Here is a 21,735-nt window from a genome sequence, read left to right as displayed (position 1 = left end):
GTATAAGGAATCGCCTTGTAATGCGATGAACCTAAATAATTTATTATTATTGTACATATTATTATATACGCGGGCGTGTGCGTGTGTAATTCTCTAAAATATTATTAGTATACACCTATAATAATAATAATAAACGTCTTATTATTACAACCGCACATAATAATAATATTATATAGGTGGAGGCGGCCGCCGTCGAGAAATCAACGTCGCACCTCGCGCAGGCCCTGAGGTCTTCAACCTCCTTGAAACGCGCGGTGGGGAGGTTGTTGAACTATAGAAAGAAAACGGTGAGAGAGAGAGAGAGAGAGATATGGACGAAAACGGCACACAACAACTACTACGACACAAGTCACAAATACACAATAATAATTATTGCGCGTACGACTCGTGTGCCTTGGTGGGGAGCTGATAGTGGCCGATTTTGTGTTTTCGTTTCGTTGGCTCCCGAGTCCCGGTCCTGGTCATCAGAGAGAACCGAACGGCTCCGAGATTCGCATGTACCTGCCGCGCCCCGCTTACAGTAGCTGTTGTCGGTAGTGAGTTGTGTTGTGACTTGTGACTTTTGATATTATGTCCGGACGGGAAACGACGACAACGGACGACCAGTCACAGGTAAAACCGTCAGCTGCAGACCGGCGCGCGTACATCGGTAACATCGGTACCAGGTTACCTGGTATTCGACGCTGAACTACGACAGTCGACGTGTAAGTGGCGCGCGCCGCACGATATTCTGTTATCGTCTCAGTCTTGTCAATGTTTTGTAACCGTGTTTGAACAGGCCTACGGATTACCGACAGCAGTGGCAGAAGTCCGTTCGCTGTTGTAGCGGTGCGATTTGTTGACGGTCGCGGTGACTGCCGCAGTACACACTTCTTAAACTATTAGTTTCCCGAAGATGCCGGCATATCGGTTCTGAACTCATCGACATCAGAGGACCCGAGGACCCCGAAGACGGAATAATACGAGGGTAGGTACGCCGACCACCTGATATACTTCATTCATTTACCCGCCGGACGACTTCACCATGGGTTGTGTTTTTGACATATATTATTTTGCTTAGGAACGGAGAAGTACGACTGTCAGTTACCAACATGCTCAAGTTCATCCGTGGCAAAGGCCAACAGCCCTCAGTTGAGCGGCAGAAAATCCAAAAAGACTTGTTTGCTTTCAGAAGGGTAACTATGGCTCCTTGTACTACGTGCTATTTTATTTTTCATAGTCCGTTTACTGCTTAACAATAAGCAATGTGGCTTGTGTTAACTGGTTTTTATCTACTTTCAATGCCTAATTTCTACTGATAATTCATTTTGGTAAATGTTGAACACAGCATTCCTTTAAATATTGTTTTATTACCTATTAAATATTCTAAAATGTTAAAATTATTTTAAACAAATAATGTACAATTTGTGAAGAGACCTAAAGTAATTTGCATCTAGCCATTATTAAACTAGGTATGTTGTTTTAAATTAGCATTAACCAATAATAATTGATATTTCAGACTCTACAGTATGGGTTTCCAAATAAGCCAACATCGCTTTCATGGGACCCATTATTACGTATTATGGCAATTGGAACTTCAACTGGATCAATTAAAGTGTATCCTTTTACTTAAATGTCTTAATTGATTCTGAGACCTTGTCGTTCAGTTTTATCTTAAAGCACTAAATTACATATATCATTTTTGTCATGCGTGTTATGTATATTATATAATCAATGAATAAATTTTACTTTTTCTATTATAATTTACATTTTTATAAAAAGCCGGTATCATTATACCTTTAAACATTATATAAAAAAGAAATCCTTTCACAAATATTTTTCTTAACAAAATGTACATAGGTTGGGTAAGACTGGTGTTGAATTCTATGGTCATTTACCTTGCTCCGATCATGCAATTACAAAATTAATATTTGTACCAAATCAAGTAATTATACTTCACATATTTTAATATTTAGATTATAAAATAAAAATACATCTTACGCTAATGAATATGATAAATACAATTTATTCAGGGTCGTTTGGTGTCATTGTCTGATGACAATAGTCTTCATTATTGGGAAATAAACGACATGGCCATTGATGAAGTTCAATCATACTTATTAGAGGGAAAGTGGGTGTTAAGATTGTTTTTAATTTGTAAATTGAGTCAATTGATAATTTAAATATTAAATGATTTGTAGGCTTAAACAAATATCGTCCATGTGCTTGGAATCTAGTTGTGAACATTTATTACTCGGAACTGAAGGAGGAAATATATTTTTTATTGATTTGTCAACATTTGAATTGTCAGATAACATTATTTATCAAGATGTTGTGATGCAGAAGTATGTATAAAGTACTATTAGCATATTTAAAATATCATTAAACTTTATTTTAAATTGTGTTTAGGGTTTCAGATGAGTATAAAAAGAACCCTGGTGCAGTTGAAGTAATAGCAGAACAACCAGGAAATCAAAATCATATTTTAATTGCCTATAGTCGAGGTCTAATAGTTTTATGGGATCGCTTAAATGCAGTTGCTGTAAAAGTAAGAGAATAAACTTAATTTAATTTTTTTTTTCATTGATCTTAAGCATTGGCAACTATGGCCATTACTATTTTATTGTATTATTTCTATATTAAGTCAATATGTATGTGTATCACAAAAACTAAAATATGATATTCATATTTTTGTACTAACATAATACAATATATATTATATTTCTCTTAAATATTTGTTTCTTTTCTACTTTTTTTAGACATTTGTAAGTAGCCAACAAGTAGAAAGTGTATGTTGGGAAGAGAATGGGGAAAGCTTTTATTCTTCTCATAATGATGGATCTGTAACACTTTGGAAAATAAACGAAACATCTGATGAAAATGAAAACACTAAAACAATTTATGGCCCATTTCCCTGCAAACCAATCTCTAAAATAGTTTGCCAACAATCTGCTCAAGACCTCAAGTATATAAATTAATTAAAAAATATTTTAATTTAATACATATTAATGATTTATATTTTATTAGTGAACAATTACTAATCTTTTCTGGTGGTATGCCACGGGCATGCTATGGTGATCGTCATGCAGTTACGGTTCGATTGGGAACTACTAAACATGTAGCTTTTGAGCTTACTTCAAAAGTTATTGATTTTTTCACAACTACTGCTTCAGTTGATGAAAAAGGTATTATGAGAATATTATAATTTTTTTTTTTTTTTAAATTATTTAATATTTGAATTTATTCTAGGCTGTAGCTTCCTTATAATTCTGGCAGAAGAAGAAATAGTCTGTATCGATTTATCTACAGAAGATTGGCCATTGGTTCAATTACCTTATCTTGTATCCATTCATGCAAGTGCTATCACATTTACAAATTTTGTTTCTGATTTAAACGAAGATCTTTGGAATAATATAATTGCGATTGGAAACTTACATAATGAGAATAACTTTTCTTCAAATGTAAGTCTAAATTAATTTTAAACAGTTTTAGTCAATAATTTAAATTAAATTTACTATTTTATAATAAAATGATCTTTTGAATAACATTTAAAATTGATGTTGCTAGGAATGGCCAGTTGATGGTGGTGAAGCAAACATTGAAGAAGAGCAAAGTAGAGATCTTTTAATAACTGGCCATGAAGATGGTTCTGTCAAATTGTGGGTTGCAAATGCAACTCCATTACTTCCAATACATGTATTTAAATCATCATGGGTATTAGTTGGTGATGATGCTGATAACCATTCCAGTAATAGTGTAGCTCCAGAAGAAGATGAGGAAGAGTGGCCGCCATTTAGGAAAGTTGGAAATTTTGATCCTTATTCTGATGATCCTCGGTTAGCGATCAAAAAAGTTATTCTTTGTCCTCGTACTGGTACAATGATTGTTGCTGGTACAGCTGGTCATGTTATAATTTCCAAATTTAATGATCAGCCATCTTCTAATGAAATAAAGGTATTATTATATTTTACAGTTATATAGTAACGGATAATAACCGTTTACTCACAACACATAAATATTATTATATGAATAGATAAATTAGGAATAGCGAGTGGGTAAACGACCTCCTTAAACAATTTTGGATTTTAATGAAAATTAATAAATAATTTTGTTGCTTGTTATTCAGGCTGTACAAATGAATGTTGTTGGAGAAAGTTTTGTATGGAAAGGTCATGAACGTTTAAGTTTAAAACAGACTGGAGATGAAGCTAATAATAACAATGGAAAAAATATGACTTGTCTTACTTTTAAAGCTGGATTCCAACCTTCATCTGTTTTACAAGTATATCCACCTGCATCAATTACAGCTGTAGCTTTACATTCAAATTGGTCTTTGGTTGCTGCTGGTACTGCTCATGGCTTAGTACTTTATGATTATTATCGACAAGCTCCTGTTTTGACAAAATGCACTTTAAATCCTAATGGTAATAATTATTATGTGTTGTATACGTTCTAACTTTCCAAGTAAATATTTACTTTATAAGTGTTCTAATTTATTATAATTTTTTTTTTATGTATTAAGATTTGTCCACTGCTGGAGATACTCCTATTTCTAGGAGAAAATCATTTAAGAAGTCATTAAGGGAGTCATTTAGAAGACTTAGGAAAGGAAGAAATTCTACCAGAATAGTAAATGATAAAAAAGGAGCAAGCATTACACCTGACAGAAAACGAGAAAAGTCTGTATTTTTAATACTATGGCACATGCCCGCTTATTTATTACAACCATTACTGTTTTATTTTATGATTAAACAATTTTTAATTTAGTACTGGCCCAATATCTCCAATGGAAGCACGACCTGTTGAACGGGCAATTGAAGCCAGACCAGTTGATGATGCGTTGGGAAGTATGGTTCGTTGTTTAAGTTTTACAAAAACATTTATTGTTACAGGTAATTTATATAAATAATAAATCCAATTTTTATTATATTTTTTGAATTTTTAATGACCAAACATGATAACATATATAATATAATTTAATAAAATAGCTTCACATATTACTCCTACAATGTGGGCTGGTACGAACAATGGTTCTGTTTATATTTTTACGATAAGTATACCACCAAACGATAAACGAAAAGAAAGAAGAGTCACTGCACAACTAGGAAAAGAGGTTCAGTTAAAACATCGTGCACCTGTTATTGGAATTACTGTGATTGATGCAGAAAATCGCTCAGTCACTGAAGTTCAAGAAAATAGTACTCCGGGTAAACCTTTAGATATATGTGGTCCTCACAAGGTCATTATTGCATCGGAAGAACAATTTAAGGTAATATTTATATTTTTTGAACAAATAAAATAAAATATTGTTTAATTTGTTTGATCTACTGTTTTAGATATTTTCCTTGCCTAATTTAAAACCTGTATGCAAACTTAAATTAACTGCAGCTGAAGGTGCTCGAGTTCGCCGAATGTCAATGGCATTTTTTAAAACTAGTGATTATACAGAAAGCTGTCTTCTCTGTCTAACTAATTTAGGTGAAGTAATAGTACTTAGTGTACCAGACCTTCGAAGACAAATACATGCTGCAGTTATTCGTCGAGAAGATATCAAGTATATTATTTAATAATTATATTGAAATGTGTATATTTAAGTTATTTACATATTTGATTTATAGTGGTATTTCAAGTTTGGCATTCACGCGTTATGGGGAAGCTTTATATTTACATTCAAGTAGTGAACTGCAGAGAATTTCTGTATCTGCAACCAGTGTGACACAAGTTGATTGTTCTTTGAATTTACCTACTAGAGATCGACCATCAAATAGTCGATCTATTACCCCTATTAATGGTTACACAGATGACGAACAAGATGATTTTCCAAAAGTAAATGGTATGACCATCATAAAAAAATAAAAAAATTAGTTATAAATACATAAAATTATTTTTATATTTCAGGATTAACAAATGGTACTCAAGAAAATGGTGATAGTAATTCACAACTAAACAATAGCAATGATCTCTCAGTCGGTGATATTACCATAGACTCTATTAAAGACCATTTGGGAAGGTAAGAAAACAGAAAATAATATATATTATTAAGTCTATCGTTTATATTAGTTGAAATGTATCAATTATTTATGATTTGTTTGTCCTTATAGTTGAAATGTATTAATTATTTATGATTTGTTTATCTTTTTAGTTCAAATACTAATCTAAATGTAACATCAACATCAAATAATGTTGATGTTAATAATCATCAGAAAACGGTCACCAAACATGAATTGTCATCCACCACTACAACCACTGTGAAAACATCAAATTCTACTACAGTGATTACTAATGAAACTATCACGGTTGACAGTAAGTACATTTCTGTAATTTTATATTATATGTTTTAATTACCTAGTATCGATAAGCGTTAAATTAAAATATAACTTATATTTTGATATAGCTTTTAGTTTTGTTGTTTATTTTTTATTTAAATCGTTATGTAGTTTAGTATTCGCACCTAAATAGTTTTTTTCATTTGTCAGATATATCCACAAGTTTAGTTGTAGAAGATGATCCATCAACACAGTCCAAATTTGAGGTTAGCCAGTCCTAAAAGTTGTATGGCTATGTGATGGCTAATATGTTTATTTACACTTCTAATTTTCACTTTTGTATGTGATAAGCAGATTAGACAAACTTCTTCTAAAATTGTCTGTGCATTTATACGCACATCTAAATTGCTCTTTGCTAATTTCTGCTACATACTTAGTCCAGCTTACAAGTAGTATCAACATACTGTTAACTGTAATCAACTTAATGTATATATATATATTAGAGGTGAGTCGAACTATTTGAAGTTCAAAAAATCAAACCAAAACTATAGATGTTTGTTCGAGTTTGAAAGTCATACCAAGCTTTAAAAAAAAAGAACCAAACCAAACTAGAACAAAAAGTTTGAAATTCTATAATTAATTTGAACTCTAAAGAAATGTACGCATTCTAACATGTCAAACGTTCAAACCAAAAATGTTCCAGTGTTTATTGTTATACAATACTATACATACCCATATTCTATACTAGTTTATTTTTATTTATTTTTCATGTGGAGAGTTCAATGTACCTTCTAGTTACATTATTATTATTTTTAATTTTAATATTACAAAAGTAAAATTAAATACATGATTCTGTTCGGGAAATCTATTATTTATTAGTGATACAAAACTATATCGTATATCAATATCGTTAAGACTAAACTGTCGAAAGTATTTCGATATCAATATCAATTTGTTACAATTTGAAATTCATATTTTCTATTTTTATAAGTTTTGAGAGTGAATCAATGTAAAAGAACAACACTAACGTTAAAGCCCTACAATAAACGTGTTTAGCTATTATAGTTGGATTTTTACAATTAGTCTCGTTTTTTCCGTCGTTTATGTTGAGTTACTGATATTTATTATTAATAATATTTAGTGTTGAACAAAATGTTTGGTTCAAGTACGATTAAAAAGTTTGGTACCAGTTCTACATCAATCATCACTCTGAATTGTTCAGTTTGACATTAAAAGGTGGTTTGGTTTGAAACCATAGTTTGGAGTTTGACCCATCTGATCTCTAATATATATATATATATATTTTAAATGAAAAAATGTGGATAATTGGTGTGGGTGATCATTTAACAGTTCATTAATTTTATTTGACAAAAAATAAGGATTACGGTTGTTATTTGTTATCTAAAATGTATATATTTTTATGTTAATAAATGTATTAAAAATCTCATAATTTTGTTAACATAATTTGAAAGTTAATTATAATTCATATTATTACTAAACTTAAAATAATATAATTATATTTACAGATATTTCATTATTTCTTTAATTATAATTGGTGCGAGGGAGACTAAAAATGTACAAACAAAAGTTATATGATATAATATTAAAATATAAAATATATTTTAATATAATTATAATATTTATGTATATAATTTATTAATAAATCATACTTATGCAAGGGGCAAATTGTAAAGTGTTTGTGAAATTATATTATTACGGTTCAATATTTTATTACTAAATTCATAGTGTTCCACTGTTCCATGAGGTTTTACTGATTTAAATCAGAGCATCTAAGATTCTCTTGTTTTACCATATTAAATTAATTATTATGGAATACCTTGAACATAGTTAAATACAATTAAATATTGATGTATTAATATTTATTTATAAATTTCATATAAATTTACAATTCTGTCATGCAAATATGCTGAACAACTAATACAGTTATTTTATATTCAAACAATTTATCAATGTAATTTCAACCTATGTAGAGGCTTCTCTTTTCTTATTTTTGCTTACATAATAATATGTATATTACTAATTTATCACTATTATTTTTATGTATATATATATTTTTTTTTAGATACATAGAGCTCCTTTAGCTCTTATGGAAGACCTAGAAGTCGAGACAGCTGCATTATGTGATAACTAATGATGCGTGTAATTGACACAACATTAACTCAAATGTTTATGTAATTCACGACATTTATTTCAATTAGGTTGAAGTTCAAGTCTTAATATTTACTATAGTTATTTACTTCTAACAAAGAAACAATTGATTAATATGACTCAAAATTAATGTTGTACCTGTCTTCAGGTAGTATTCTGACATGGTTATCACATATTTTATATTTTTTTACACTTACTAATTTATAATAAAAAAGTGGCACTTCACCATTCCTAACACAAATTTATTAATGGTGCCTTAGTTAAGCAATAAACATAGTAAACTATGCGCTATTTAATAAATAATATTAATACTATTTTGTGACAAACTTTTTTAAGTTTTTAATTTTGATAAAAAATACTATCTATTTGTTGTATATTTAAATTATAATACGTCATAATATGCACTAAATTCAATATATTTTTTAACTCCATTAAACTGAAGTACATTTATGTGTTTATTATTATTGAAAACGGTTGTACATAAAATCATATTTGGTAAAGTAATATTATACTTGTTAAATTCATACTAAAAATGTACAACTATTTTCAAATTAAATTTCTTTATTTTTAATGTATTATTGTTAACTTAATATTTTTATAAACTAATGAAATATGAATTTTATATTGTATTTATATTTTAGAATTGTGTCATGTAAAATATAAATTTATTTCAAAAACATTCCTTTATATATGTATTAAAAATATGAATTATTGTTTAAATTATCCATTATCAGATTTATATTTTTGGTCCATCAATTTGCAGTGTTTCTAATTTAATTTGATTGTGAATTTTTTTTCTTTATAATATGTTGTAAAAAATATTATATAAAGATGAGATCTCTTACAGTTGTAGAGTTTTCTGTTTTCAATTTTTTTTTTTTTTTTTTAATGACAAATTTTGTTTGTATATACTTTAGTCAATTATTTATTATAATTTTTATACTTACTTACCTAACTAATATTTTAAACAAAATTGTATTTTACGGCATAGATCAGCTTGTATGTGTATTTAATTTTTTATATAATAGATTCCACATGCCAATTTTGGCTAAAATACCAGTTCTTATTATCTTTTATATATACATAATAATATAATAATTATATTTATTTTTATAATGTTTAAATTGCCTTTTATTTGTTAATTTATATATACATCGATTACTTTGTAATTGCTTGGAACATCCACTTAATTGTTGTATATTTTTGGTGATCCTTTCCGGCCCTTAATAAAATAAATATAATTTATTAATTAAACATTTTTCATTAGAAATGTTAAAGGTGATGGTTCGTACTATAGGTTTAATATTTATAGTTTTTAAAACATAATATGTTTTGTATTTAAAAACAAATTTTATATAACCCATATACTTTGTAAACACCAATTTTATTGTAATACAATTTGTAACCTTTTTTTTAAAAAAAATAAAAAAAAATAAAAATCGATTTTTTTTCTGCTATATTGCTCACCCTGTTATTTCCATAGCAACCCTGAAGCACCCTGTTCTGGGTCAATACCAGCAACTTGCTGTGATGGGGAGATGATAAAAAGACTACTGCACAGTTTAGCATACTAGCATACTAGCATACTAGCACAGTGCACTCTAGCAGTGTGGTAGGCTGCATATTATGAAATAAAAAATTATATTATGAAACATTAATATCATAAATTGTTGATTTTATTAATAGGATATAAAAATTATAATTTTTTTGGGAACCATGACTGTTAGAAACAGCCACTGGGTGGCACTTTTTTCTCAATTATTCGTTTTATCTGCAAGTGTGGTTTTGTTTATGATTCCGATTTATCTACTCTGGAGTCACATAACTTATGAACAAAATCATTTATCTAATTATAAGTAAGTACTGTTGTATAAGAAAATATTTTGTAATGACAGTAGCTTAAATTATTAACCAATTTTTTTTACACGTTTTATATTGCAGGCCTCACGTGGTAGCTTTAATATTAGCTCGAGGTGGTAGTAAAGGAATACCGAGAAAAAATTTAGCTGTGATACAAAACACTACACTCCTCCGAAGATCTTTAGACACTATTAATGATTGTGGATGTACGATAAATATAAATATTAATTTTTTTGTTAAGGGGAACAAAAAATAAAAATACTTTAAATTAATTTTATTGATTGGAAATTATGCATAAATTGTACAGTCAAAATAATATTTTTAATTTCATAATACTCTTCAGACTTCTAGACCAACTGTGTAGTAATGTGTGATAGTAATTAGATTTGCCACCTTTGAAAGATGGCAGGGCCAATAAGAAAAGAAAAAATCATCACTGTGACACTGTAAGCCCATGGACTAGACCACACATATATTCTACTACATCTTATACTTAAGAAATAATATGAGGTGAAAAGGGCTGGTAATGAAATTCAAGAAATGGTTTATGTAGATATAGTACTAATCTTACAACGGCCCGGAGAGTAATTCACTAGTCCGTAGTTTTATAATATGTAAAACCCGAGTATCCAGGTAAGATCCGGAAAGGTGGTATCTCTTGTAGTAGTACATATTTTCAACAAATGCATTGTCTACCGGCTACCGGTATCCACTTTGAGTAAATTTACCTTTGAACTTTGATTAGAATGGTTTTTTTAAGGCAACTAGATTTAAAATTTAAAAACATCCACCTTAGTTTTACTTCTGAAAGCTAACTTCTGTATCATAAATTTGTTTTTTATTTTAGTGTTTCACGATGTATGGGTATCAACAGATGATAAAGAAATTGCTGCTGAAGCTGAATTAGCAGGTGCTAAAGTTTTTCACCGTAGTGCAGAAACTGCTTCGGATGAAGCAACATCACTTAGTGCTGTTAAAGAGTTTAGCATGTACCATCAAAAAGTGGATATTTTTGCTATCATTCAGTGTACCTCACCTTTTATGACTGCTGAGTATCTAACTAGAGCATATAAAATGGCAGTTAATCAGAAATTTGAATCTGTGTTTTCTGTAACGCGAACCCATAAACTGCGTTGGAAACTGGATTCTGGTATAGTATTATTGTTGATATGTCATAAATAATTTTAGTGTTAAATTAATTAAAGTTATTAAATTGGTTATAATCATTATATTAGATGGTCAACTGCAACCATCAAATTTTGATGTTACTAAAAGACCAAGAAGACAAGACTGGGATGGAGAATATGTGGAAAATGGAATGTTTTATTTTACATACAAGAACCTCATTGTAAATAATAAGCTCCAAGGAGGAAAGTAAGTGTTTTAGATTTGGAATTTTTCTTTGAAATAACTTATTTATTTTTGATTAATTTAATTTTTAGGTTGGGAGTAGTCGTGATACCATTAAATAGAAGTTTAGAAATTGACACACAATTTGATTTGCAGGCTGCTCGACTATTAGCTCCATTACTAGATAAACCTAAAAATGTAACTAATAGAACTAATGAAATTATCAAAAAGTCATAAGTCAATTTTAAAATTATAGTTATGTAATTACTTATTATAAGTTTTAGTTAATATTATTAAAAACCAATATATCTGTCTGTATAAATAAGATTAATATACCTGACCTGAGTATTTGTGTAATACATAGGTAAAAGGTATGTATTATTTTGTGAATATTATTGTTAGAAAAATGATAGAGTTTATACCAAATACAATTTTAATTTTAAATATACTTTTCATTATACTGAGTTTTAAAAGAACAATGTTAAAAATACCAGTAATGTAAAACGGGTTGAATAGGAAAATCAGTATAGATTGAAACAAAATCATTATAAAATTACCAAGTACAGGAGCTTAGCCCTTCAATGTTTATCCAGTAGCATACAGGGCCGGATTGGCCCAGCAAGTTACCTAGTAAAACTCGGCGAGCCGTGACAATTTTGAGCCGTTCAAGTCATGAGGGGCCGTGCCGACTGAAAATGTGTTCAGTGTTAAAAGTTGAAGAAATGGAGACTATAAAATAAAAAAACTATGGACGGAATAGGAACATACCCAAGGGCCACCAATTTGTAAGTGGACTGGAAAACTTTGTCAGTCGAATTTGTCCAATCCGGTCCTGGTAGCATAAGCAGGTAGCTACTAACTACAATTACTGATGGAATTAAATAGTAATACACAATAAGCTCATAGGTACATTTTTGCTCACTTTCAGTTTTTGAATGACTACTTACTGATAAATTGCTATATTTGGGACATTTGGGTAATAAGTACCTAATAACTTATAACTTAACCATTAACTAAAAAATAAATAAATACCCACTAATTGATAAAGTGAGAGCTAAATAGGACTCATCTGTCTTTCCTTGCTATATATATACCATGTCCACCCAGTGGCGTAACTAGAAATTTAGTATAGGGGGAGGGGGGCTGTCTCACAAAACAATGCAAGTACAATGTCTTTTATTTACACTTTTTATTTTTTTGTTATTTTCTAAGGTCAACACAGTGTCACAGTCAATGGGTAGGGGGGAATATAGCCCCCTTAGTTGTCCTGACTACGCCTAACCTGGTTAAACAACTTGATACAGAAACAAAATAATTGTTGAATTAATACATAAGCAGTTCCAGCAGCGTCGTTGTTGACACAAAAAAAAAAAAAAAGATTAAAATAATAATATAGTATTTAATACTATGTTTATTACTTTACTATAAATGAATATAAAAATAATAATAAATAAATTAAATATAATAACACATTGTTATAAATATTAAATATTATGTACCTTTTGCATATTAATATTTGTATTATAATTCTTTGTGTGCGTCAACATAATATTGGAGATCATCTGTAGAAAATAAAAAAATCATAAATCATAATAAATATCTAAATTCCAACTTAGGATTAAATTAGGAATCTGGTTTAATTTAAAAACTTATTTACTTAAAACTTTGTTTCTACAATGAACGTAGATCCCAAAATATATTATAATAATTGGATTTCTACCCATAGGTAAATGATAATGTATCGTGTTAAATATTTTAAATTAAACTATTGAAATGAAATGCTTATTATTATACAATTTAATGATTTGGTTATACATTTCACCGTAATAGGTAAATACTAAATAATAATTTATGAATTATACTTAGTTGAGTAAAAAAAATGTGGTGACATAAATGTAGCACGTTGATCCATATTTTCCTATAGGAAGAAAATGTATGATACATAAATATGTATTAATAAGTATTAAGTAACCATTAATTGTATATAGAACCTAGTGGGAATTAGGTTTATTAGTTTCTATGGGGATACACAAAGTGTTACGCACAATTAGTTAGAATATAAAAAAATCTGTACCCAGCCCAAAAACATATTTATGTTAATAAGTATTCACAATAAAAGAATGGTATCATTAATAACATGCTCTACCTCCTATGAAGTATAAACGCTTACCTTTAACATTAAATTGATTTTTTTTATTTTTTATTTTCCAGTTTATAAATGTAGTCATCAAATATTTCATCTGTTAAAACATTGAAAATTAAAATATAGTTTTAAATTTTAGTATCGAAGACAAATTACTACTATATTCTAAACAATATACCTTCTGTCTGATATTTGAATGTTTTGTTTCAATTGTTGAAATTGACAACACAGGGTGAACATATTTTGGAAGTCTTTCTTGTTCTTCTACTTGTTTATCTCTCCAAATCTAAAAGTAGTATTAAAAATAGTTATTTTTATTATTTTCATTTGATACATTATAATGCACTCACCGTTGTTTCTAAAATCAATTTTTCCAGTTTATCTATTTCTGATTGTGTGATTGGACTATCCTCTAAAGTTTTGTTTTTTATTTTTTTCAAAAATGTATTGCTCTTTTTTAATGTATTACTTAGGGCTTCTAATCTCTGCGGTCTTTCTATGTGCTCAAAAGTTCTATCCCAAACAGGCTGTATTATTTTTCTGAAATTTTTATATTTAAACTCTAATTCTTCCGCTTCAGCATTGAGGCCATCATATCCCAACCAGTTTGAAATCTTATAACAGTAAGTTTTACTTATTTATTACAATATATAATACAAATACATAGGTACATATTATATCAACACGATATTGCATTATGAAAAATGTATCTATAATCTATATAAAGGAATAAAGGATATATTAGCTGTATAATCAAGGCATAGGTAGGTATTGTATATTATACATCGTTCTAATTAATGATTGATTTCCTAAAAAAACAATTGGTAGATACCTAAGTGTACAAAAAATTCAAATGTGTTACAATCATAATTCTGTGGAACTCAACTATGAACATAGTGAAGTAATTAGTAGATATAAATAGAGTGGATAAATGATCACCCTGAAAAACACCAGGTATTACATAAATATTGTCTATGTTTTGTTATAATATACTAAGCTACAGATATCTACACTTAATTTCAAAGTATTTACAGTTAATCAAAGAGACGAGAGTAGGTACCTCCGATAATTTTTCCAAAATAGATCTTGTTTCTGCATCAGTAGCAGAATGAATATACTCTGGTTGGCTTAATTTTTCACGCACTTCGACAATAAGAGTAAGTAAACTATGTAACGCCTTTTCTTTTTGTAATTGCAACAAATCTTTTAATCTAAGCTTCTTTAATCTAAATAATTTATAGTATAAATTATTTAATTTTAATTTATATTTAATATTCTAATTGTATACATTTTATACAATGACAATATTAAAAATTAAAGTTTCTAAAAAAATCATTTACTTTATAATAACATTTTGTAAATCATCATCATCTGTAGGAAGCGCAAATAAATATTCATGATCAACTTCAATAGTTTGTCTAACAGCAGGAAGTTTAGAACCACTAGAATTTTTTAGGGTATTTTGGACAGATAATTTATTTTCATTGAATTTGTCACGAACTAAATTAAAAATAATTTAAATGGATACATAAAACTGGTTTTTTTTTTATCAAACTATTATAATTTTAAATTTTAACCTTTAAATAAATTTGCTATGGAATTTAAAATGTTCAATAAAGTTGATTCTTCTGCTTGATCATTAATAACAGACTTTCCAATTGAAAACTCAACATTTTCCAACACTAATATACCACTAGCATCCATAATAAAATGTAAGTTTATTTTATTGGGATCTGTATTTTCTTCGTCTTCATACTTAGAATATGCATTTTGTACTCCTTTTAATTTTATATGGTCAAGTGACAAAGAACCTAAACATCTTATTTCATTTTCATCTAAATGATTAAGTTCTGCATAACCCACAGTAAAATCAAAATCTAATTTATGATTAATAAATGTTACTATTTTCCGTTGTGGGTAAGGCTTCATGTAACTAAATAAAATACGCCTTACTTGTTTTATGGGTTCACTCTCATATTTTTTTTCTCTATTAAATTTCAACTATATAGAACATATTAATAAATAAATAAATATAGAAATTCTTAAAGTGTAGAACCTGATGTATCATATAATATGAATAAATTAACCTCAATAGGGAACATTGTGGCGTCTTTAGTAATAAATGTGTTAACTTTAAATCCATTTCTAAGTTCTGCTGCTTTATATGCAGCTCCTAAAGCAGCAGCATCATCAGTATTCAAAGACCGACCAAGCAAATGACCACTTTTTAAATCTTTAACTAAAACATCTTGAATTCGAGGAACTCTAGTACCAGCACCAACTAACATTACCTAAAACATTATCTAATAATTAAAACATTGTAATTTGTTTTTGAAAACAAAATATAATTCAATTTACCTGTTCAATATGTTCAATAGTTAGTCCTGATGCTTCTAAAGCTTTTAGAGCTGGAAGTGTAACTTTATCGAATAAGTCTTTGCACAACTGTTCTAGTTCTTCTCGGGTAACTTTGATGTACATATCTTTTTGGTCAATTAAACCTTCTATCTGAAATTTCAAATTTCATATTTTAAATATTAGTATTTATTTATATTATAAAGTTCATATCGTATTAATTAAAATTATGTTATGTTTAATTACTTGGGCAAAATGTTCAGTATTTGCACTTAATATAATCTTTAATCGTCCAGCTTCTTTGAACAATTTTGCCATGGATTGAGGATTTTTAGTTACATCGTTGGGTGTAAATTTTAAATCATTAAATTTAGTTGCTAAGTAATCTCTTAACCGTAGTTGTATCTCTAAGCCTCCCAAATTTCGCTCATATCTGATAAATTAAATATTTAAATATTAGAATAATTATTGTTTGTTAAAATTATTAAGATTTGAATTTACAAACCCTACTCCCAGTATAGTAAGTTGTGGCTGAATTTCACGAGCTCTTCTATCCTTAGATTTTACTAATTGATAGGATACAACTGATACTTGAGTACCATATGCACCCATATCGTAAAACATCATAAACATTGGAGATATTTCATTAAAACTTTTTATATGGAATAAACCATAATTCAAAGCAGCTAAAAAAATATATTTTTATATTTTTATTCTACATTTAATTGTTTAAAACACTTTAGAAACATCATAGTATTGTTAAATTTAAATACAGTGGCGTTATTATTTTATTTTATTTTTTGATGGGGGGGGGGGGTGGCACTGGGGCATTTGCCTTAGTGTAGTATTTACATCAACCTTAAGTCGGCACATTTACCAACACCACCCCCCCTCCCTTATCCACTATGTGCCTATGCTATGAGAATCTGACTGAAAAAACTGTTTAAATACAATTTAATAACTGAAGTTTATGCCATTAAAAATATAGTAGTTAAATGCTTAAATTAGGCAGTTTTGAAACCCATTAGTTAGGTAGGTATTGGTAGATTAGGGGCCAGTTGCACCGTCTACGGTTAAACTTCGATTAAGCTTAATCAGCTGATAACAGATATTTAACCGGGCAAATTCGGTCAATTAAATTCCGGTAAACTTTAATCAGAGACGGTGCAACTGGCCCTAAGTATTTATTATACACATGTGGACTTACCTGAAGTATAACTATTAATAAGCTGTAGTACTTTAATTCCAACAATTTCTGCTGCTTTTAACATTGCTAATCGTTCAGCTTGACCAAAATAACCAGGGACAGAAATTACTGCTTCATTTATAACTTGCCCAGAATTATCTTGTGCAAATTCTCTTGCTTTTTCCAACATCATTGCCACTAATTCTTCAGGTGAAAATTGTTCACCACTACAAATATATTATATATCAAATAATATATTAATTGGTATTTATAATATTTATTAGTATAGGTACTTATATTATTCAGACCTACGATTCGTTATGCTTGAAAAGCACTGTATTTCTTTTTGGATCAGGAATAATGTTATAATAAGGAAAACGTGTTTTATAGAGTTCAACAATCGGATTGTCTATTTTCTTTCCTAGTAAGTCTAGAAAATAAACGTAACAGTTGGATGGGAATTGAACTCCCACAGTAAGTGCATCTTTCCCAAACGTACGTTCACCATTGCGAAAAGCTATAGCACTAGGAGTTTTCCTTTCAGATTCTTTATTAAGAGCTATTTCTTCTGAAATGTCAGGCTATACAAATTTAGAACATTTTAAAATAAATTGGTAAAAATAAAAATATTTGTTATATATTAAACTATACTCGAAATTTGTATTAATACTTACTGAAACTATTGCTACTTTCATCCATTCCGAACCAAGGTCTACACTCATTACAGTTAAACTGTGTACATTAACAATTTTTAAACATAATTCCAGTAATATTATTTGTGATGTGATTGATGACCAAAACAAGGTGTTCATTTTGATAAATTGATGTAAAATTAACTAACAATGATACTAATTGTTAGTAATAAAAATAATATCTTATACTTACCTATGTACAAAACATACAATTTTTTTTTTCAATTTTCACGAATTCAATGAAAATAGGAGAAATATTCTGTGTGAAGAAAAATAATTATTTTTTATGTTGAAATTTTTTATTTTATATCGTTTAATACTTATAAGTTATGACTGTGTATTTGTAAATTGAAACAAAAAATTTAAGCAAACACTTTTTTTATTCAAAATTATTGGATCTGTACACGCATACATAATTTAAACGCAAACAAATAGGTATTTGGTGACTTCTGATTGGTTGATTGTAACTGTTAACTACTAGTATAGAAAATGTTTTCTAAAATGTGTGAATTATGTAAATAAATGTTTTAAAATGTTTAGGTATTGTGTATTTGTGTGTTATCTATTCAACAGTACCCATATAGATAAAATTATTTATTATGTTTTAAGTGTTTTTATGATTGTACCTTGTAATTTTAATTAACTTATGAATACAACTGTTTATAATGTATATCCATGTTTTACTGTAGGTGGCAATCTAATAAATTAATTTGTTGTTATTCTATATTAATTTAAAATGTTGCGAATAATAAAGTAAACACTAAACAGTAAAATATATTGTTAATATATTTTAAAATAATATAGGTTGTATAGCCTATAGGTGTAAAACATTAAAATGATAGGAAGTGTAGTTTTTGCTGAATTTTTTACTTTTTTGATTTGTGATTTTATAGTTATGGAGACCACATTGTTGAATCATAAATAGAATATACCATTTTGTTTTTTATCAAAAACAAAAGATTTTAAAATTGATTTTTATCAAACCGTTGCTTTTTACTATTGTCACAATATGTAAGGGGTTTCTAAGATAAAACCTTTATATTATCATGTTTTATGCTAAAAGTTTATAAAAAATACAATTCATCAAACTATTACATGTTGTCCACTTTTAAAATATTAAAAATTTAACATCATTTATTTTCATGTTTTTGAATTTTAGTTATGAACAAATAAATTTAAATAAAGCCCTAATAAAATTGATATTCTATCTGAATTAGGAATAATGCCGAAATATATGTTTAAATTATTCTTGATGAGTCATTACTCATCAATATTCAATGGAGACATATATTATACTGTAATCTGTTCGACGGGTATAATGTAGCTAAGTACAATTTAATATTTATTACTTTGATGAAAAATAAAAATGCATGTTTATTTTTTTTCAGAAATAGAACTCAATATATTTAATAGATTGGTCCTATAAAAAATATTATAATAAAAACTTAAATCAATAAATTAAGCAGATAATTAATTTTTTTTCTATTTAAGATTAAAATTTGAATAAGTTAATCTACTAATTTGCATTTTCTTAAATATACAACTAAAATTGTATTAAAATAAAAATATTTACAATTATATAGTCTTAAATACTTATCAGTTATTACACACAATTAAGTTTTTGTAGAAATTGAATATGTATTTTTTTTAAAGTAGTACCACATTAATCATTTAAATATTATGTTTTCTTTACCATTGATCTTCCACACGACCAAATTTGTAAATCAGAGAAGCAGCAAATATAAAAGCATTCTGAAAAAACAGTTCAAATCCAACTGTCATATTTGGTTTAACTGAACCTAAAAATTAAAATTAGCATTTAAAATGTATATCAAAATATTAACAAATATTAATATGTAATATTGGAGTTATACACTTATACATATGTCTTACTTTTGGCTGCTACAAAATCAGCAAAAAATATCCAACAAGCAGCAATCAAAGCAGCAAAACCTAATACAAAACCCATAAATAACCAACTACGTGCTCCTCTGGGTCCAAACCATCCTCCTGAGTAAGCTTCTCCTCGAATTTGAGAATTAGATACTACGTTAATCCTATAAAACATAATTTTAATTTTAACAAATATTTACTTTAACAAAAAAAAAAAAAAATCTATCAACCTATTATCATTGAAGCCAAAATTATGTAACCATAAACAATTTTTTTTTTTTACTAATATAATGATATTATTACATTGAATAGTATTATTATTTAATAGTAAAAATCAAAATCCAAGTATGGTTAAAAATTGGAATTGTATGTTGAGTTTCAGTACTTTTGTATTTTGAATAACATATTTCATGGTAATAAAATAGTCTAGGAACTTTTCTGGTATTATACCACGCATCCTTTTTTATAATTGATATTACTTATCTTATATATTTCTAATATTACACTTAGACAAGTAGTTGCTTCCTACATCTACCGGCTTTGGTAGCAGAAATTCAAAGTCCTAGTTCTAAGGATCTCTGAGAAATGTGTCTGTAAATTTACCATACATTTTATTATTTTAAACTAACAGGTGATCTAAATTATGGTTTGACAAGTATAGTACTTGTTCTAACTCATTTGTTAACTTCTTCAAAAAAAATAAACATTTGAGAGCTGCAAAATAATACTAAAACATTTGACTTCACTTTATAGTATATACTATATACTTGTTACTTTTTTGTGATTTAATTGTTCTATTAACATTATATAATTTCATCTTGATACCAATCAACTTAGGGACCGTTATATATATTTTTTTACTTTTGGATTGTGTTTTAAACTATAAGGGTAGGTATATGATTATAGTAATTTAAAATATAACATTTTTTCTGACCTAATTAATAATTTATATTTCAGGATCTTTAGTTTAAACAGTTAAAAAATTGTAAAAGAGATTTATAAATGCACGCTTACATAAACAATGAAAATGTTCCAACCAATCCACATATGTGATAAGTACCGGGTACTTGACTAGGGTTTACAGCCATGCCATCAATTATTAGCCACCATCCGACTGCAAACTGTTAAGCATAATTAGAAATAATTTAATCTATAAATAATGTAAATGTCACTAACCAGAAGTCCTGATATCATCCCAGCAACAACATTTCTTTTTTCACTTCCTCCTTCAAACCACAAACAGTTTCCCAAGTTCACGTTATCCATACAGTCCATAGGCATTGTTTAAAATAAAAGCGATACTATATAATATAAGTTCGAAATAAAAGTAATTTATTTTTTACGAAGAATTTGTAATATGTTGTTTAATAGTTTCAAACATAAACTAAATACTTAAGTATTTGCTTTAATTACTTGTCAACAACTCGGTGGCTAAGTGAATTTTACTGAATAGTGGTAAAGCGTATAACAATTAACAATGAACAGTTCACAAATTTCTATACTAACGTAGTACGCTTATATAGTAATACAATTATTGTAGTACGCAGATAACATCGATAAGTATATTATACATGGCAGATAATATCTACAATAAACATAATTATAATATTATTTTATTGTTCATAATATTATTATCATCTTGTGTGATACCACAGAATAATAGTAATAGTATTATTATATCATAGAACAATATCTTAAATCGTGGTTATATACAGGCATACAGCTGATATCCAAGTCCGTAACTATATAACATAAATGATCTAAGATGATCTATATTATACTCTGTTCAAAAATAAGAACGTGACTCGGCGGCGACCAGTTTCGTCGGTGGCGGTCAGACAT

The 21,735-nt window shown here is 28.1% G+C and overlaps 4 protein-coding genes across 13 annotated transcripts; 2 read left to right on the top strand and 2 right to left on the bottom strand.

Annotated features, from left to right (window-relative positions):
* Positions 1-337: 337 nt before the first annotated feature.
* Positions 338-8,750, top strand: LOC100168313 (lethal(2) giant larvae protein). Of its 5 annotated transcripts, none has more exons than XM_008180037.3 (22): positions 338-704; positions 779-971; positions 1,061-1,175; positions 1,499-1,596; positions 1,840-1,924; positions 2,013-2,110; positions 2,181-2,324; positions 2,389-2,527; positions 2,739-2,944; positions 3,007-3,164; positions 3,229-3,440; positions 3,547-3,933; positions 4,106-4,403; positions 4,502-4,658; positions 4,747-4,871; positions 4,968-5,248; positions 5,316-5,533; positions 5,598-5,812; positions 5,878-5,989; positions 6,122-6,282; positions 6,456-6,511; positions 8,329-8,750. In XM_008180037.3, the coding sequence occupies exons 3-22, from the start codon at positions 1,092-1,094 to the stop codon at positions 8,395-8,397; spliced, it is 3,303 nt and encodes a 1,100-aa protein (XP_008178259.1). In that variant the 5' UTR covers positions 338-704; positions 779-971; positions 1,061-1,091; the 3' UTR covers positions 8,398-8,750. The 5 variants fall into 5 exon arrangements, with proteins under 5 accessions (XP_008178259.1, XP_008178258.1, XP_001948718.2 ...); XM_008180036.3 differs by having other exon boundaries at positions 339-612; positions 779-967; XM_001948683.5 differs by having other exon boundaries at positions 339-704; positions 779-967.
* A 1,261-nt stretch (positions 8,751-10,011) lies between these two features.
* Positions 10,012-12,050, top strand: LOC100161457 (cmp-n-acetylneuraminic acid synthase-like). Of its 2 annotated transcripts, XM_008180033.3 has the most exons (6): positions 10,012-10,026; positions 10,101-10,270; positions 10,356-10,480; positions 11,122-11,424; positions 11,510-11,648; positions 11,717-12,005. In XM_008180033.3, exons 2-6 carry the CDS (start codon positions 10,131-10,133, stop codon positions 11,859-11,861), a joined length of 852 nt encoding a protein of 283 aa, XP_008178255.1. In that variant the 5' UTR covers positions 10,012-10,026; positions 10,101-10,130; the 3' UTR covers positions 11,862-12,005.
* A 1,093-nt stretch (positions 12,051-13,143) lies between these two features.
* LOC100166261 (hypoxia up-regulated protein 1-like) lies at positions 13,144-18,556 on the bottom strand. Of its 3 annotated transcripts, XM_003241242.4 has the most exons (14): positions 17,983-18,556; positions 17,621-17,889; positions 17,330-17,535; positions 16,628-16,808; positions 16,369-16,555; positions 16,126-16,275; positions 15,855-16,058; positions 15,345-15,768; positions 15,108-15,267; positions 14,828-14,993; positions 14,118-14,381; positions 13,946-14,053; positions 13,795-13,864; positions 13,144-13,186 (listed from the first exon to the last, which is right to left on the bottom strand). In XM_003241242.4, the coding sequence occupies exons 1-14, from the start codon at positions 18,118-18,120 to the stop codon at positions 13,146-13,148; spliced, it is 2,568 nt and encodes an 855-aa protein (XP_003241290.2). In that variant the 5' UTR covers positions 18,121-18,556; the 3' UTR covers positions 13,144-13,145. The 3 variants fall into 3 exon arrangements, with proteins under 3 accessions (XP_003241290.2, XP_016656095.1, XP_016656094.1); XM_016800606.2 differs by lacking the exon at positions 17,621-17,889 and having other exon boundaries at positions 17,983-18,097; XM_016800605.2 differs by lacking the exon at positions 17,983-18,556 and having other exon boundaries at positions 17,617-17,737.
* An 817-nt stretch (positions 18,557-19,373) lies between these two features.
* Positions 19,374-21,508, bottom strand: LOC100159419 (transmembrane protein 50A-like). 3 transcript variants are annotated; one of them, XM_016800583.2, is made up of 5 exons: positions 21,286-21,470; positions 21,070-21,194; positions 20,908-21,014; positions 19,894-20,057; positions 19,374-19,799 (listed from the first exon to the last, which is right to left on the bottom strand). In XM_016800583.2, exons 2-5 carry the CDS (start codon positions 21,172-21,174, stop codon positions 19,690-19,692), a joined length of 486 nt encoding a protein of 161 aa, XP_016656072.1. In that variant the 5' UTR covers positions 21,175-21,194; positions 21,286-21,470; the 3' UTR covers positions 19,374-19,689.
* Positions 21,509-21,735: the final 227 nt, after the last annotated feature.

This window comes from Acyrthosiphon pisum, chromosome A1 (assembly GCF_005508785.2).
Source record: "Acyrthosiphon pisum isolate AL4f chromosome A1, pea_aphid_22Mar2018_4r6ur, whole genome shotgun sequence".
NCBI classification, from domain to species: Eukaryota; Metazoa; Arthropoda; class Insecta; order Hemiptera; family Aphididae; genus Acyrthosiphon; species Acyrthosiphon pisum.
Note: the sequence above shows the minus strand (reverse complement) of the source record. Positions and strands in the feature narration are given on the sequence as shown.

What these genes read in the sequence shown, in the direction of transcription:
- LOC100168313 (XM_008180037.3), top strand. Translation starts at nt 1,092, where the DNA reads ATGCTCAAGTTCATCCGTGGCAAAGGCCAACAGCCCTCAGTTGAGCGG. An exon ending in TGCTTCAGTTGATGAAAAAG is followed by an intron (nt 3,165 to 3,228) that starts GTATTATGAGAA and finishes AATTTATTCTAG; the next exon opens with GCTGTAGCTTCCTTATAATT. An exon ending in ATGCACTTTAAATCCTAATG is followed by an intron (nt 4,404 to 4,501) that starts GTAATAATTATT and finishes TTATGTATTAAG; the next exon opens with ATTTGTCCACTGCTGGAGAT.
- LOC100161457 (XM_008180033.3), top strand. Translation starts at nt 10,131, where the DNA reads ATGACTGTTAGAAACAGCCACTGGGTGGCACTTTTTTCTCAATTATTC. An exon ending in GCGTTGGAAACTGGATTCTG is followed by an intron (nt 11,425 to 11,509) that starts GTATAGTATTAT and finishes TCATTATATTAG; the next exon opens with ATGGTCAACTGCAACCATCA. An exon ending in AATAAGCTCCAAGGAGGAAA is followed by an intron (nt 11,649 to 11,716) that starts GTAAGTGTTTTA and finishes TTTAATTTTTAG; the next exon opens with GTTGGGAGTAGTCGTGATAC.
- LOC100166261 (XM_003241242.4), bottom strand. Translation starts at nt 18,120, where the DNA reads ATGAACACCTTGTTTTGGTCATCAATCACATCACAAATAATATTACTG. An exon ending in CATAGCAAATTTATTTAAAG is followed by an intron (nt 15,268 to 15,344) that starts GTTAAAATTTAA and finishes TTTTTAATTTAG; the next exon opens with TTCGTGACAAATTCAATGAA. An exon ending in TTACAAAATGTTATTATAAA is followed by an intron (nt 14,994 to 15,107) that starts GTAAATGATTTT and finishes TAAATTATTTAG; the next exon opens with ATTAAAGAAGCTTAGATTAA.
- LOC100159419 (XM_016800583.2), bottom strand. Translation starts at nt 21,174, where the DNA reads ATGCCTATGGACTGTATGGATAACGTGAACTTGGGAAACTGTTTGTGG. An exon ending in GGAACATTTTCATTGTTTAT is followed by an intron (nt 20,058 to 20,907) that starts GTAAGCGTGCAT and finishes TATGTTTTATAG; the next exon opens with GATTAACGTAGTATCTAATT. An exon ending in TGATTTTGTAGCAGCCAAAA is followed by an intron (nt 19,800 to 19,893) that starts GTAAGACATATG and finishes TTTAATTTTTAG; the next exon opens with GTTCAGTTAAACCAAATATG.